This window comes from Microcebus murinus, chromosome 6 (assembly GCF_040939455.1).
Source record: "Microcebus murinus isolate Inina chromosome 6, M.murinus_Inina_mat1.0, whole genome shotgun sequence".
Lineage (NCBI taxonomy): Eukaryota > Metazoa > Chordata > Mammalia > Primates > Cheirogaleidae > Microcebus > Microcebus murinus.
Genome location: NC_134109.1, coordinates 12,989,908 through 13,008,017, shown reverse-complemented (window position 1 = coordinate 13,008,017; position 18,110 = coordinate 12,989,908). Strand labels below are relative to the sequence as shown.

At 34.8% G+C, this 18,110-nt stretch overlaps 1 protein-coding gene across 3 annotated transcripts in view; it reads right to left on the bottom strand.

Annotated features, from left to right (window-relative positions):
• The window catches only part of TC2N (tandem C2 domains, nuclear), a 58,883-nt gene continuing 40,773 nt past the window's right edge, over window positions 1-18,110 (bottom strand). For all 3 annotated transcript variants that reach the window (XM_012773919.3, XM_012773918.3, XM_012773922.3), the window contains one exon: window positions 1-17,310. In XM_012773919.3, coding sequence (XP_012629373.3) covers window positions 17,200-17,310 — 111 coding nt within the window. In that variant the 3' untranslated portion in view covers window positions 1-17,199. The remainder of the gene's footprint in view (window positions 17,311-18,110) is intronic.

The following is an 18,110-nucleotide window of genomic DNA, read 5'->3' as shown; positions in this document are numbered from 1 at the left end:
TTTTTCCCATAATTTGACATGTTAATCTTTATTTGGTTTAAGACAACAAAAGTTTACAAGGTCTTTTAGTAAGATATGATTCCTTTCTAGTGATATCACAATAACCTTATTTCATTACTCCAAAAGAAGAGATAGGCAATGAATGTAACTCAAGTGGATTTCCAATTAGTTAAAAAAATTGTTAAACAAATGATATCCAAAATATACTTATTAAGGAATAGATTCTAGCAGCAAGCAGTAGAGCAACATTTTTACATTGGCTTCTTTAACAATTTTATCAATAACTGTGGCAAACAACAAAATAATTATTAAATTTTGAATTATATAAAACAATATGCCTATCACCTGGATAGCATTTGATATTTCTATATTTCCTCTTCTCCAACTGAAATGGGTAGTGACATATTATAAAGTTGTCATACATTCTAAAATGATTTTAACCACAATATTGCATTTAACACATTACCTCTAGATATATCAGGTACTTGATGTCCATAGAGTCAAAGATCACTGACCTAAACTAGACATCAGGAAACATGAATCCTTCACTCAGCTCTGTCATTAATTAACTGATAAACCTATACAAGTCATTTATTTTAGACCTAGTTTTTTTTTTTTTTATAAAATGTCCATTTTGGCTTTAAGGTTCTAAAATCAGTAATATGGGATAAATAACTAATAATATTTTATAATAGGAATTAGAATATAAAAATCTACACTTTATGTTAAATGCCATCAACTACTGAAAAACTGGACTGGAAGAGGAGAAAGAAAATTGGCCTAATAGTTCATGTGGAGAAAAAGACTTATTAGTTAAATTGTAAAGTTCAAAGGATAATAAGGCTAGGGGTAAACTGAATGAAAACGTGGGTGATGTTATTAGATATATATAGCAGCCAGTCTACAGAAGGGAATACTTTTATTGCAAGTGCTATGAACTGGTCAGATCACATCTAGAATACTCAGTATAACTGCAAACCAGAAACACCATGATTTCCTAATTTTATAAAGTAAGATATTTCTAATGTTCCTTTAAAAGCAAAAGTGACAATATTAATTCAGGCATCCAGAGCCCTTAACTCAACCTTAGGTAAGATAAGGAAAGGTGTGTGGTTAATTTTATGTGTCAACTTGGAGGGTGTTTTAGATGAGATTAACATTAAATTGATGAACTTTGGGTAAAGAAGATTGTCCTTCATAAGGTGGGTACACTTCATCCAGGAAGGCCTGACCAGAATGAAAAGACTACCCTTCCTGAGCAAGAGGGAATTCTCCAGCAGACTTCCTTCAGACGGAAACTACCATCAGCTCTCCTGGGTTTTGGGCCTGCCAGCCCACACTGCAGATTTTTGCACTTTCCAATCACCATAATCACATGTGCCAATTCCTTATAACAAATCTTTCTCTCTCAAAGGTCAAAGAACTAGCTCCAAAATGTCAATAGTATCGAGGTTAAGAAACTCTATGTTAAACAATGATTGATAGGCAAGGGAGTATAACTAGTCCAGTTTTTCTCTTGTACCTGGTCTGGATAGTTCTGAGATATGATATATACTATCTCCAGAGCTCCCCTAACATTGTACCCTTGTTTGGTTTCCTTCTCTTTTCCATCCACTTCCCCATTCCCCTACCAATTTTTCCTGAGAAAATTTTCTAATAAACCACTTTTATATAAATCTTCACCTCAGGGTTGCTTCTGGGGAAAATAACTGAAAACAACATGTATAAGTGGATACTTAAGGAGAACTACAGACTTTATGTACATAGCATGGAGTAGGTTACTGAATGATTGCCTGTGCTATAACAGAACTCATGTAGCTGGACAAGCAGCCCATAAGTAGGGACTCAGGTTATCTTAAACTCAAACCAAGAAAGCATGGTGTGGTAGGAAAAAAACTAACTAGAAAGTTACAAAACCCAAGTTCCAGTCTCACCTCTGTCATTAAGAAGCCATGAGACCTTAAGTAAATCATGGCCATGTAGAAAATGAGAAAAATCAGATAATCACTAAGGTCTTTTTTCTAACATCTTACAATGTGTTAGAGCAGTGTTTCTCAAATGAGGGCAGTTCTGTCCCCTAGAGAATATTTTGCAATGTTTGGAGATATTTTTGGCAATCATAACTTGTTTCAAGTGTTATGAACTGGTCAGAGCAGAGTGAGAGAGAGAGAGAGAGAGAGAGAGAGAGACAGAGATAGAGAACAAATAGAAGATAAATATATATTTTCCCTACCACTTTATCACAGACATGCATATTAGGCCATATATAAATACATGTTGAAAAAATATATATACACACACATATATATACATATATACACATATCTGTGTTTCTGTATGTCTCTCCTATTGGTTCTGTCTACAGAACATTAATACAGAGGTTTCCTGGAGGAAGTGATTGCAAGCAGAGAGACTCTTACAATATATAGAAATTAGGTAGGTGAAGTGGAAGAGGAAGAGGGGGAAAAAAGAGGAAAGCATTGACAAAAGTATTTTAGGCAATGGAAACAATATAAGCATAGCCCCAAAAGGCAAGAATGCATCTGAGGCACCCACATATAAATTCCAAGACCCAAAGCTAATGATACCAGATAGTGAGATTTTATCAGAATCTGTCTTTTATTCTGTATACTGAGAAAAGGAGAAGAAATAAGAATTCCCAAAGAACATGACTTTACATGTCATCAAATTACTTCTCTTTTTCTCAGGATAGACTATTTCAAAAGATTTCTGGCAGGTAATTAATCTCTCTAGGTTAACGTTAACTGTTGCTACTTGAGTAAGATTGAATTTGGAAGATTCCCAACCACTAATAGTCATTCAGTTCCACAAAAATCAGCTGAAAGTTTTTCCCACCACTTTCTCATAGACATATATGTGAGACAATACATACATACATGCTAAATAAATGAAATACTAAACATTTTCAATGACTGGCACAGCTTGCTATGATAGTAAGGTTGATAATGGATATCAACTGAATCATAGAATTAATTATAAAATAAAAAAATATAAAAATACAGTCTTCTCTGGACTCTCTATATAACAGCACCCAATATACATTGGTTGATTTGAAAGCTATATCTAGGCTGGATTAATTTTAAGTCACTTATCATTTCTCGTGTGTTTATTATTTTCTTTGGGTATAGACATCAAATTAACATCTCCAAATGGACATGATTTTACTCATGACCAGTTGACTTGGTGATAAGAAATGTTATTTTGCTCTTATTTTTTGCCTGGAAACTTGAACTTTGTCTATACTGGTTTCCTTATTATTTCAACCTCTATGACAAAATTATTTGGGATGTTAACATATATAGCCTTTTCCATAAATGTAAACTCCAGTTGTTTTTTTATAAGAACACAATGGTAACCTCTCATATCCCCCAAAAAAACCTCATTATTAATGGTTTCTGTCATTGTGACCATATCCTAGAGACAGAAAGTAGAAAGGTTAATCTCAGATTAAGTAAATTCCTCAGCAGCTTTAGCTCTAAGAACTTTTAACTTTCTCTAGCAAATACTGCTGTAATATGCTGAATTGATGACAATCATTCTGCCACTTTCATTAAAAATAAAGATGATGAGTTACTTTTAGAACTTTTTAGCACCATCAGCCCCACAAAACAGGAAAAGACAGCACTGAAAGAATCTTTAAATTTTAGGTAACATTATGAATCTCATAATGAAGAAACTACTTCTGAAACTTGCAGAAAATATTGTAATAGTATAAAGAATATCAGTAAATCCTTAAAACATAATGCTGATATGAAACTACATTTCTTTCAAAACAGCCGTATACCACACTTGGAATGAAAAATCTGTTTCTTATCATTTTCTTCCTCAGCTGGAAAAATGATCAAACATTGTCACTTTCAGATAAATACATTAAGATGTCAGCTTGTATCAAAAATATACTTACAACACTTTCAAGTGACCCTGCAATAAAAATGGAAAACTTACTAGAGTGTATGAGGAACACACAAAGACAGAAACAGGTATTTTATAACAACAATTTCCCTGTGTCTCTAGAAAACAGATCACTATTTGGAAACTCTCAACTCTAGTCATCCAAATTCCAAACTGACATATTCTTGGGATGCAGGTTCACACAACTATGATGATGACCTGAGATATTCTTTAACAAGCCAGAGAGGGATTCTATATTAATAATTTTCCCTTACCTTCCTTGTGGTATGAAGCTTACCAACCAACCACAATATAAAACCCTTTGAATGACGTCGTATTTTCCATCCCAGCTAATGCAGTAATAAAGGAAATCAACCCCCCAAAAGTTTCTTAGAAGTAAAAAAAAGTATTAACAAAGGAATAAATTGTGTCAAATGCTATTGCTAGATCAAAAATTAGAAACCTAGAGACTTTAGACATACATTTATTTATTATCAAAGAATGGAGAGACTTCTTAAAACTGTACTTAGGATGACCTGGGTATAATGTCTGGGAGAATCATAAAATTGGATTATAATTTAGTAAGCTGAAATCTCATCAGTTAAAGGGTAACTTGCCTGGCCAAAGATTCTGTAAACAGGTGGGGATGGTTAAAATGAAATATAGCAAAAGGGAAGGCCAAAGAAACAGAATAAACAGTATGAGTCTTGTACTTTCCAGGAGAAAGACAGTAAATTTGGGCATCTGACAGTAAGGATCTTCAGCAGACTCCTGCTTGGGGCAGGATGTTACAATGGCCATACGACAGCCTGGATAATACCTCTGTCTACAGTCCACTTCCCTCTGTTTTGATCTCATGCTCCCCAAACAATTGGCTGGCTTCTAAATTTCAATTTCATGCATGCCCTGACACAAAACAGAGGTGTTGTGAAAGCAGACATAAATATTTCTGTCATTGGAATGGACTATCTTCCCTTTATAAATTAGTAAACTGGTATAGTTTGCACATCAGATTTTGGAAAGTTTTATTAGCTGAACCAATTCCTGTAATTTATTAACATTCTGAGGAAATTAAAATTCAAGACTTGCAAAACTGTAGGCCCAGACCCTGCACTCAATGACTTCACTCAGATGGAGCCATCCTGAGTAGTCTTGGTCTCCCCAAGTTATTTCCACCTCCCTTCTCAAAGAACAACCAAGTTTATCATTTCTCTACTGTCTTATGGCAAGCAACAACAATCACACAGGGGCCTGAATAGAATCATTATTTCTGCTTTACAAAGGACTAGTTTGATTAAATTAATGTTTTCCAACTGTGGTCCAAAGATTAAAAGATTAACATCTTCCAATATCCTGCTTTTAAGAATAAAATAAATATACCTAGTTCATTTTCTTCACTCCTGAACACGGAAAATATCTAAGCAATAATATAAATAAGGAAAAAGTGAGCAAGAAATTCAAAAGAATAAATAACATTTTAATGTGTGCACTGCTTAAAGATAAAATTACATAGCCTAGGTATGTGTATAAATTTCACTGTAGTCTACCTCCTACCTAATAGTTCTATAAGGGATATAACAAAATCATCTAGGGGGCTTTTTTCAAGATTCACAACCTGGGTGCAAATTACTGCTACTGTGACTATTAGTGATGGAAGTGTCTTATACGCCTCAGATAAGTTGGGGAAGAAAAAAGGTCAAGAACTATTTTGTTTCATATACCCAGGCAAAACCATAGGTTTTAAAAAAATTCCTCAAACATTCTCAGATTTCAAGAAGGAAGTAGAAATAGAAACTCCTAGAACATTTATTATTTATATCTATGGGGAAGAGGTAGAATGCTAGACACAATGAGCAGACCTTATCCTGTAGAACCATATATAATCTAAGCCAAAAACACCAATGGCATCCTTCCAAACATTTTACTGTTTTGTTGTTTCTAAAACTTACTTTCTTATGGACTAGAAAAGGGAAAATTTTTCCCCTTTGTTATTTCTCAAGCTTAGTTTTTTCTGGACTAGGAAAAGAAACAAATTTGACTGTGATCAAATCTGTCATAATGTTTCGGTCACCCTTCCAACCCTGTTAATCATTTATTTCTCTCACTTTCAAGAAAACAGATGTCATTTTTCTAATTCTACAAGATAAAGGGCACATGTGCTGTGTATGTACCCACACAAGCAAGTGCACACATACACATTATCATAAGCCAAATTCTACCACCTATTGTAATTTTCTTGACCTTTGATGCCACCATTTCCCTGTAAAAGTTTAGTATTTTTAGGCATCTTGAAGAGTAGATGCTTCAAATCTTGTTGGTTTACTTTTCACCCTTCCTTTTACCTTGCCCACATGCTTCAAAAAATCAAAATGCCTTTAAAGAAAGAAGGAAATAACGTGTTTTCAGAAAAGACTTCAGTATACTAGAGAAGAAACTGTATTTAATGAATAATCTAGTTTTTTAACACTATAAGAAAATGCTTCTGATCCCTTTTACCTTTCCTTCCTTTCACTTCCGCCTTAAAAGACAGAAAAAGATTAACATGTGACTAAGAAAAAAGGAAATAACCTGATTTCAGAAAAGACTTCGTATACTAGAGAAGAAACTATTTAGTTAATGAACAATCTAGTTTTTTAACACTACAAGAAAATACTTCTGATCCCTTTTACCTTTCCTTCCTTTCACTTCCGCCTTAAAAGACAGAAAAAGATTAACATACGGGACTACACTGGGGAGTATAAATATGAACACACATGCACAGGGAAGGAAATCAATGTAGAAAATTGAATATTTTCTCTCTTTGGCCTTCCCAAATACTCTAAAAATAATCTCCAATAATACACAAGACATCCATTGTCCTTTTTTGTTCACAGTCAATAAAAACAAAATAACATTTAAAAAATCAACCTCATCTTTACCATCTTTTAAAGCCAGAAAAACCCAAACACACAAATTAACCCAGATAAAAACTGATTTATAAGTGATCTGTTCTTAAAACCATCACAATAAATCCCTAGGTTGAAAATTCTGAGGTGATTCTTTTCAATCAAATTATCATTTGATTGAATACATAAAATATTAATACATATTTAATGTTTTAGCTCAAGGAAAATATTGTTAAATACATTATTAAAAAAATCTAGATTACCCCTTAATACATTATTAACACAAGCATTTGAAGTAAAATAGAAGATTAAATGATGAGGATTAACATATAAAACAGTCCTACAGAAGGAAAGACCAGGAACAGATTTTCTGATCTTCTAGTTGCTTATTCATTGCATGAAACCCATCAAATTTTACTTGGAAATATTCTCTATATTCTGATATATTCACTAAAATATAAGCTCTGTGGGGGCAGATTTATTAGGTCCATCTTGTTTAGTGCTGAAATGAGTAGCACAAAGTAGCTACCCAACAAATATCTGTTAAATAAATATCTCTACGTTCTAGTTAGCTAGGCATTTATACTACAGGACTGTTAAGGTTTTTCGGGGCACAAGAACCAACAATTTTATTATCCTAGACCAAACTAGTTTTCAGATGTCAATTAGAAATGCAAAAATTGAGCAGGAATTTTAGCAAATAGAAGGAAGAGGAAAGAGAAAGGGAGGAGGAGGGCAGGAAGGATGGGGGAAAGGAGGAGAGGGAAGGACAATATAAGAATTTTTACATTCCTTTGAAGGAAATCTGAAATATGACAAAGTGTCTTAGGTAAAAAGTATACAGTAACTAGAAAGCATACAGGTTCACTGTACAACTGCACCCTTACCTTTCTTATTGTTCCATCCTCAACTGTTCTCCATAAACTTTCCTTTCTCTTAAAGGCCTCTGTCAATCTGTTCTTCCCATGGTTCTTTTTTCACTATGAGTTAAGAAAACATTATTCAGTAATCCTCTCCAGCTTCCTTATCTCCAGACTTATTATCTGTCCCTCCTAGATAAGGAGAGGAAGAGGAAATTGTCCTTAGTAATGAAATGTATATGGGGTTAGAATTGCTTCTCTTACAACCTCTTCCCTGAATCCCTTTCTCAAATTATATCAGGAAAGGTCTCTAAAATTCTCATTCTATTCTTCCAGGAGTAGAAGTATCATCCAACCAAACTTATACTAATCTTCTTTCACACAGAAGTCTTATGAATCCTGTTTATACCAGTAAATAGTAACTACAATACTTGTTTATTTAGGTCTCTTAAATTCTAATAGCTATTTATACGCTATAGGAAAATTTCAAAGCTGGACATGATCTAAGTATCCTTCCTACTTTATATAGAAATCAAATTTAACTCATTCCCTGCAAAAAATAAATGTTTTAAATAAATTAATGCAATTTTTGTGCTTGGTAATAATACATATTAAGCTGCTAACATATAATGATAAGGTAAAGTCTGATGACTATCTCAGCAATCCACTAAATTTAGCAATTATGTATTATAAACACTTAAGAATTTCAGAAATTATTTTTTTCTAAGCCTTGATAATATGAGTAAAAGAGATTTAAGGCTATCATATTTCTCTTCTCCATGCTTAAGAAATGCATCAATGGATTTTAAACGTAAATATGGTAATAATATATAATAATATAGCATTACCTCTCTCAGGAAGGAGGTATTATTGGCCTTTAATGATCACTTTATTGAGCCATGAAACCTGACTCTATGTGTTCACTCATTTTTTTCTGTTTGTTTACTGTTATATCCCTAACACCCAAAACACTGCCTATCAGTTAAATGAATGAATGAACAAATATTGACTATGTACCTCATACAGGCCAGGTACTGTGCTAGGTTCAGAAATGCAGCAATAAACAAGACCCTGCTTTCATGGAAATTGCAGTGCAGAAGACATTAAACAAAAATTATGCAAGTTAACTATTTAACCGTAATTGTGAAAAAAGCTATAAAGGAAAATCATAAAGTATATGAAAATAGTATCTAATATTGCTTGAAAAGTCAAAGAAGACTTTTCTGAGGAACTGACATTTAAGCTAGCACCTAAGACTAAGATTTAACAAAGGGAAGAGGAAAGAGGGAAACTATTCCATGTAGATAAAACCACATATGTGAAGATCCTGAGGAAGCTAGGTGTGTATTGTCTTCTAAGAACTGAAAACAAATCACTTCAGACTAAAGACAACCGATCAAATGAGGCTGAAGTAAAAGGCAAAGCTCAGATTATGCAGGAGTATTGTAAATTTGTAACACTTCTTATGTATCTGATGCCTTCACGTTACCATGAACAAGCTATAAACACCCTGCCCAGGCAACCAGGTGCACCAGTATGATAAGGCTGGTTCCTGCCACAGGTTCCCTTTTTGCCATCACGACTGTGACCTAGTGATATTCAAACACTCCAATGAAATCCCTTCATGTCATTTACTTGTGTACTCCACCCTAACCCCAATGAAGGCACTTGCCCACAGGTTTCCCCCCTCATCCTCTCTCCCTCTTCTTAGTTGAGCCCACTCCCTGGGCATTCCTTCCATGTGGCCCCCTGCGTGGCATGCTATGCCTCTCTCTTCTAGGACCTGTGAACATAAAAAATCTCTTTCATTTTCACATTCCTCTCCATAGTGTTTTTCCATGTCTGCATCTGACTGATCATCAAAACAAAACCATTTTAAGTGACAATTATTCCTCACAACACAATAGGCTAAAGGGGATCAAGATATGCCTCCTCAAAATATGCCATTTTGGCATAAGGGTTATTTTAAACTGAAGGCAATTGAGAATCAATAGATGTAGAAAGAGCTTTTTGCCATTCCTTTAGCTGCCTAAACGCAGGGCATAAATTGCTCTTTGAGAGGTTTTCTCTCCAACCTCCAGACCAGGAAGAGCAGTGACTCTTATCACCAGAGGACAGCTGCAATAGAGATGAATTTGCATAAACGGACCTAAAATAACCTTTATCTTCTATTAGTTCTCCCATATATTTCCTACTCACTTCCCCACAATTTATCATTCCTTGTAGCCCAAATCTCCTTTTACTAAAAAGGTAAATAAACCCCAGAGTCTAATAACCTCTGAGTTTCACTCTTCTGTGAACTCTCCTGCATGTAAATATTTAAAATTGTGTGCCTTTTCTCCTGTTAATCTATCATTTGTTATTTTAATTCACAGGCCCCGATTTATTGAACATAAGACAGTAGAGGAAAAGTTTTTCCTCCTCATCAAGGGCCTTGTAGACTGTGTTATGGATTTTGGACTTCACACCAACAGCAATGGGAACTAAGGTATGACAATCATATTGTAAAAATATCACTCTGGCTGCTGGGTGGAGAATGGACAAGAAGGGAACAAGGAAGCAGAAAGACCAATTATGGGGAGAGTCTGGTACTACAGGTGGGAAATGAGACTGTCTTTGGCATGAGAAGTTACAGTAGAGATGAACAAGTGGGTGGATTCTACTACATCTATTTAGGATACATATTCTGAATAGGGTGTTTGACTGACTATGGGAGATAAGAGAGGATGAGTTCCAAGTTGTGATATAGGCTGGGCACACTTAAACTCATAATTACTCGGGAATTTGGTGGGATTGTTTTCTACCAATTACTAATGCCTGTAGAGCAAGCAGACATTAAAGTTATGCTTGGGAATAATTAGGTGGAAGGAGGAAAGTGAGGAAAGAATAAAAAGGAATAAAAATAGAATAAAAAATAATAAAGAATGAAAAAAGAGCTTCTGGTGCCAAGGGGAATCTTCATTGGCTAAACACAGACTCACCCATGGTAATATGACCCAGGGGAAACTTTGGGTACCTGGAAAGACATACCTCTATGGGAGCATGATGCATTGTCTCCTGCTTTAGGTAGTGTTTCTTAGACTGATATAACAAAATGTCATAAACTGGGTAGCTTATAAAAAACAAACATTTATTCCTCATAGTTCTGGAAGCTGGGAAGTTCAATATCCAGGTGCCAGCAGATTTGGTTTTGGGTGAGGGCCCTTTTCCTCATCTACAGCCATCTTCTCACTGTAACCTCACCTGATGGAAGGGGCAAGGGATCTCTTAGGGGTCATTTTTATAAGGGAACTGATCCCTTGATGCCCTAATGACTAATGCCTTAATGACCAAATCATTTCTCAAAGTCCCTGCCTCCTAATGTCATCACTTTGGGGGTTAAGATTTCAACATACAAATTTTGGGGGCACATAAACCTTCGGCCCATTGCAGTTTCCACAGGTTCCTTCATCAATATATTAATTAAAAACCTAACCTTCAAAATTATGTTTGTGGAATTCTTTCCATGAAACACATCACCAACCAATTTTGAGACAGCCGTGCCCCAAGGAGGATGAATGATGAAACAAAGAATCCTGTACAGTAGGAAAAGCTCAAGGAATAGGAAAGAATGGGCAAAATAAATAAAATGAATCCCATAAAAAGCAGAGAGGAGCCAGGCCTGGTGGCTCAAGCTTAGCACTCTTACAGGCCAAGGTGGGAGGATGGCTTGAGCTCAGGAGTTTGGGGTTGCTGTGAGCTATGATGATGCCACTGTGCAACAGAGCACAGGCAATATAGCCTGTGCAATAGAGCGAGACTCTGATAAAGAAACAAAGAAAGAAAAAGAAAGAAAAAAAGAAAGAAAGAACAAAAAGAAAAAGAGGATGGATTCCAAATTCACAAGGAAGGACTGGCTTTCTAACATAATGGAGAAGAGGATGGATGTGGGTAAAACAAGTTTGTGGATATGGTGGTAGGAAGTTGAAGGAACACCTAACATTATTTTCTTTGTGATTCATGAAATAAAATCTACTGAGAGCAAAGAAAGGAGCAAGTGGGTTAAAGCTTAGAAGAGAGCGGAAGGAAGTATTTTCACAGTGAGTCAGATGGAAAAACAAATTAAGTAAGTTTGCTAGGTAGGCAGAATCAGTGATCATGAATAATAGTGCTACCGATCTGCTTGATTTTGTGCTTTTCAAGTCAAAGATCTATCAAAGCTTTCTTAATTCCTTCAGTTTCATTTAATCCTTTCTTTATTTGGGCTTCAATTTGTCCATACCTCAAATCCTGTTTTTACTACAACCCTGCTTTATATTATTTTATTTCCCTACTAAAATATAACATCTCAATGTAAACAATGATGGATTATCCATTGCATCCCTAAAAGTACCTAACACAGTTCTTTACATGAAGTACTATATCTTTTTTCATTTATTAAATATATCATATAAATTGGCTTATTTAAAAATTTACTTCTTTCAGGATCAAGAATCCATACATTAATCAAGAAAGATGAAAGACCCAGAAATTAAACTAAAAGACAATTTAGAGCACTGCTAACCAGTTTATTTCTGCTAAAACAAATTTAATCCTACTATGAAGAACAATTATTTTAATCAACCTCCTGCCTCAGAAACTAAAGAATGGTGACGCAGAAACAAATCCCACAATACGAGGATATGAAAATCAATACCAAATAAACATCAATATTATTTTAATGATGCATCTCATTCAGTGATTTAATTCAGCTTGGAATCAGATAGCTTTTAACCATCTGAAAAGACATATAGAACTTTCTTTCCAGAGATCTGTTGTCATTATGAGAGTCCTATGGTTTAATATAATCATTGATTGCAATCATTGTTTTTAGAGATATTTTCTACAGATGACAAAATTTAAAACCAAAAAGTAATGAAGTTTAAAAAAAAAATTTACCCTAGGAAATTACTAAAAATGTAGCCAGCATTCATCTTCAGAAAATGTGTTACCCACAAAATAAAATCCAATTTTGGAAGGGCTACATTAACTCTTTTAATATCTTTTTAAATCTTAAGTCTAAATTTCAAAATGGACACCGTACTTCATATGTGCCCACTTTCTTTCAACTCAATGTTTCAGCCCAAACTGCAAACATCTGAAATTTAATTTTGAATAAAAAAGACAGCTTATGCTTCAAGAGAACATTAGAAAGTGTCCTCAAAACTACTGTAGACACAGAAATTTTATCTGGTACTTTCATTAGTATACTCAACCATACATGGAAAGGAAATATATTTTTGAAATATCTATTACTGCCATTATATTAAAAGTTGAAATTTATTGCAAATTTCTGAAATACTTCATAAATAAGCAAAGACTTGATTAAACAAACAATGGAAATTTTTGCTGGGAAATACATTTTCCACCTGGCTGTTCAGTACATTAGTATCAGAGAAATTCACATAACTATATTCAAACAGAATTTCAGTTCAGGTTATTTTCAGACTATAATCACATAACAGATGTTCAAAATCCCACTCATTCCTTCTTAACAGTCTGATAAGAGCTGGAACTGATATACTTCAGTGGTCATTTCTCTAGCAGTTCTGCTTTAAAAAGTCATGCAAAACAAAATAAAAGCCAGAGTGTTGTTATAGTTTGACATGGGCTGTAGCTATTTAATTGTGTTCATCTGAAAGCTTACAAAGAAATGCACTGTTAGAGATTAGCACTGTGCAAACTATCAGCTATTAATGTGAACCTTTCCATGGTTTCCTCTGGTCACCCAGTATCATTTTGGCTCTGTTCTCCTTGTTATAAGTGAGTAAAGGTCAAGAAATGCCTAAGCAAATATAAAAAGAAATTATTTTGGCATAGTATCTCATTTTTTATTACCAGCTCCTAATGTTTTTCTCACAATGTGAGTACCTATTAACATAAGAGTGTATATCTATTTATATTTCCACATAAAGCTTCAAGGAAACAACCAGCATATCAGCTGTGTTCATTACCTCTTCACTTGAAAAAGCTTAAGTAAACACTAATTAAAACAGTGGTTCCCCAACCTTTTTGGCACCAGAGACCAGTTCTGGAAGACAATTTTTTCATGGACAGGGGGTGGGGGTTGGGAGTGGGAGATGATGGTGGTTTTGTGATGATTCAAGCACATTACATTTGTTGTGCAGTCAAACTTCTCTGCTAACAATATTCTGTATTTGCAGCTGCTCCTCAGTGCTAGCATCAGCCTCAGCTCCACCTCAGATCATCAAGCATTAGATTCCCATAAGGAGCATGCAACCTAGATCCATGGCATGCAGTTTACAGGGGTGTTCAAGCTCCTTATGAGAATCTAATGCTGCTGCTGATCTGACAGGAGGTGGAGCTTAAGTGGCAATTCCAGCAATGGGGAGCAGCTGTAAAAACAGATGAAGCTTCACTCACCTCCTGCTTTGTGGTCCATGGACTGGTACCTGTCCATGGCCTGGGTGTTAGGGACCATGGAATTAAAACATTCGGGAATCTTAGTTGTATCAATACTTCTCTACCTGAAAGGTCTCTTAAATGAAAAGATTTTCTTTCTGTTATTTTATTTACCTAGGATTCTAAGAAACCAAGAAGTCATAGCTTTCCCTCAAACTACACATTATATACATATTGTAAGAATATTTAAAATTAAATAATTAAAAATTGAGTTAAATACATGACTATATACATTAAATTTAGGAATTGAAAGCATTAATAGAACACAGAAAACTGCTGAAATAAAATTCTAGTTTTTTTAAAAAGCTTGTTATTTATTATCCAAAAACCAGTAAATACCTTTATTTCTTTGGTATCTATATTTACTTACTTATTTATTTATTTTTTGAGAGAGTCTCGCTTTGTTGCCCAGGCTAGACTGAGTGCTGTGGCGTCAGCCTAGCACACAGCAACCTCAAACTCCTGGGCTCAAGCCATCCTGCTGCCTTCCAAGTAGCTGGGACTATAGGCATGCGCCACACCATGCCCAGCTAATTTTTTCTATATATATTAGTTGGCCAATTTATTTCTATTTATAGTAGAGACGGGTCTTGCTCTTGCTCAGGCTGGTTTCGAACTCCTGACCTCAAGCAATCCTCCCGCCTCAGCCTCCCAGAGTGCTAGGATTATAGGCGTGAGCCACTGCACCCAGCCTCTTTGGTATCTATATTAAAGTAGTTGCATTTGCAGGACTTTTAGGTCAGTGAAACTACTCTATACTATATAACGATGGTGGTTACATATCATTATACATTTGCCAAAACCTACAGGATGCATAACACCAAGAGGGAACTCTAATGTAAACTATGAATTTTGTGTGATAATGATGTGTCAACATAGGTTCATCGATTGTAGTAAATGTACCACTCTAGTGCAGAATGTTGATAATGTAGGAGGCTGTGCATGTGTTGGGAGGAGGGTAGTACATAGAAAGTTTCTGTACCTTCTCAATTTTGTTGTGAACCTAAAACTGCTCTAAAAAATAAAATCTATTTTTTATAAAAGCCAAACAACTAAAAAAATAGCTGCATTTGTTTCAAAGATTCAAAACATTACCACATAAGGTGATTTCTCTTAGAAGTCCATGTGAGTACTGAACAATATGCCCCCTTTTTTTTTTTTTTTTTTTTGAGACAGTCTCTCTATCACCAGGATAGACTATAGCGGTGTCATCATAGCTTACTGTAACCTCAAATTCCTAGGCTTAAGAGATTCTCCTGCCTCAGCCCCCCAAGTAGCTGGGACTACTGGTGTGCACCACCAAGCCCAGCTAATTTTTTTCTATTTTTGGTATAGACAGGGTCTCGCTCTTGCCCAGGCTGGTCACAAACTCCTAAATTCAAGCAATCCTCCCACCTTGGCCTCCCAGAGCGCTAGGATTACGGGCATGAGCCACTGTGCCTGGCCAATATGCCACTTTTAACAAATCTAAAACAAAAATACTTTAAAATGTTCAGTGGCAGAAGCACTTGTCAACTCCACTGATATACAATCTAGGCCAGACGTCCTCAAACTACGGCCCACGGGCCATATGCTGCCCGCCTAGGACATTTATCCAGCCCACTGGGTGTTTTTGCCACCGCTGCCTGTCCTGCTTAGCAGCCAACTCATCCCGGGCCCACAGTGTGCATTCTCCAAAGGTCTGAGGGACAGTGAACTGGCCCCCTGTTTAAAAAGTTTGAGGACTCCTGATCTAGGCAATAGAAGCAAAGGGGATGTAAAATATGTATATTCTGTAGCTTGAGGAAATGGTACCCAGGAAAAGGAGAATTAAATGTTTATTTGGGGAAATTTTAATGAGATATACAGAACATAAGAACTGAAATGAAGAGAGCATGCTTAGATTATGGCAAGTTATATATTTCTGGCCTAAAATCTCACTATCTATCTCTTGGCATGTGTGAGACAAAGTAGGAAAGCAAGAAAAATGGAAGACCGAGAACACACAGCATGCTGTCTACTTACTAGCAAAAATAAAGTCAAATTTTCCAAGATCAGGGATAGGGCCATTTGTTTCTCCAAAAAGCTGTTCTTTTTGGCCACAGCTCTTATGGCCAACTAAGCTGGAAATTATCTCCATATACTGAGTTCTAATAAGTACCTGAACAAAGAGCTACAATAGAAAATACTTGTTACACAGTGTTATCAGGTATGGTTGTGAAAAAATGTGGGAAAATATTAAAACATTATGGATTATAGAATAAAATTTAAAAACTAAAAACAAGGCAGTGATTATCATAAAATATTGAATTTGTTATTTAAGCTCATTTAATTCTACTAATTAGGATGGACAATATGGACAATACTCTTATTTCAACCCCGAATAAAACAAAGAGTAAAATATTTGAGGGAACAAAACAGCAAAATATGTATATTCCAGGTTTTCAATTAAACTTCAAACTTCTAATGTTTTCCTTTATTTCTGCCAAATGTAGTTTTTTATTTCTAAAGTTTCTTGGAGTTTCTTGGTGATATATAACCTACAAAATGGCAATATACTTGATGCCCTATGGGTAAGAAGTTATAAACACAGGGTCCAAACTTTCCCCAAATACAGAAAATAATTGAAATGGTTCATTTTTGCTGAGAGAAAACATATTACAAGAGGTAAACAATGGAACCAAGATCTAATCAATAACGTCTAGCATTGAAATAGTGGTAAAGTCTTCAACACTTTTAATCGCACTAACAGAGATTTGATATACTAGGATTTGAATATCTAGGTTAAGTTTAAAAGACAAAAGCAAAAATATAATAAAGAAAGAACCATCTATGGTTGATATTCTCAGAGACTTTGTAATTTATTTAGTTGCCGTAATAATACTAGCCTCTTATTTTACTGTCTGTTTTGGCACAGTTTTAAAACATTTTCTTCACTTTGGATATCTGATAAAATTCATTACGTTTTTCATCAAGTTTAGTTTTCTATCAGATCCACTATATATAATTATGGTCTCCAAATAAATTGACAAATATAGTGTCTCCTCTCATTAGTAGCAAATTGAAATCATAGGTCTTCTAAAAGAATGTCAAGTTCTTCACCAAATTCACGTGTAAAGTCTTCAAGATGGATTTAATTTGTGCCACTTGATAACAACCTTTTCTGGATTTATAACTGTCTCTTTCCACTGGTTCGATGCTTCAATGTTATTACTGTCTTCACTTATCCAAATCTGTAAAGGAAAAGTACAGTCATTTAAATCGACACAATGATAATAACTGAGTTCAAACAGTTAATTACTCCTATTAATGAAAGACATTTGGAAATTTGGTTTACATATTTTCAATTAAACATCTTTCCTTTTTTCCAGGTGACTTTGATTTCTCTATTTAACACTTCAATGTTAAAACATTTAACCTGTTTAGTCATTCTAAGACAATGTTATATGAACCAATTGAATTTAAAAATTTGAGGTATTATAAAATCACTTTCCTGAAACAGTTATTAGTATTCTTTCCTAGTCAATAAATCCAGGAGTTCAACTTAAAACTGATCCCAACCATTCCAAACCATCTTTGTAAAGATTAACTGAACTGAGGCTAATTATGATTTAAATTACATTGGTAAGGGATGTGCATTTTAAAGCACCTTTTACATTAAATAAACTGTAAACTTAATTGAAATCTAGTAAATAGTTATTCGATGAATAGTAATTTCATAGTATCTATGACTTATGTAACTTTAGGTGATTCCAAATGTGAATGAACTTGGGAAAACTATATATATTATGAAAATATAAGACATCACAGCATTATATATCATGAAGATAAGGTGGACAAGGAATCAAAACCCTGAATTCTCATGTCAGTTCTATTACTAACAAATACTGTTACCTTGGAGTTAACTTCTCTGAGACTCACGTTCTAATTCTTTTCAGTAAAGAGACTGGAGAAAGTCATTGGTATTTAAACTTTTTTTCCTTTTCTTTCTTGGTCTGAAGAACCTTTCCTTCAAGCAAAATCTTATAAAGAA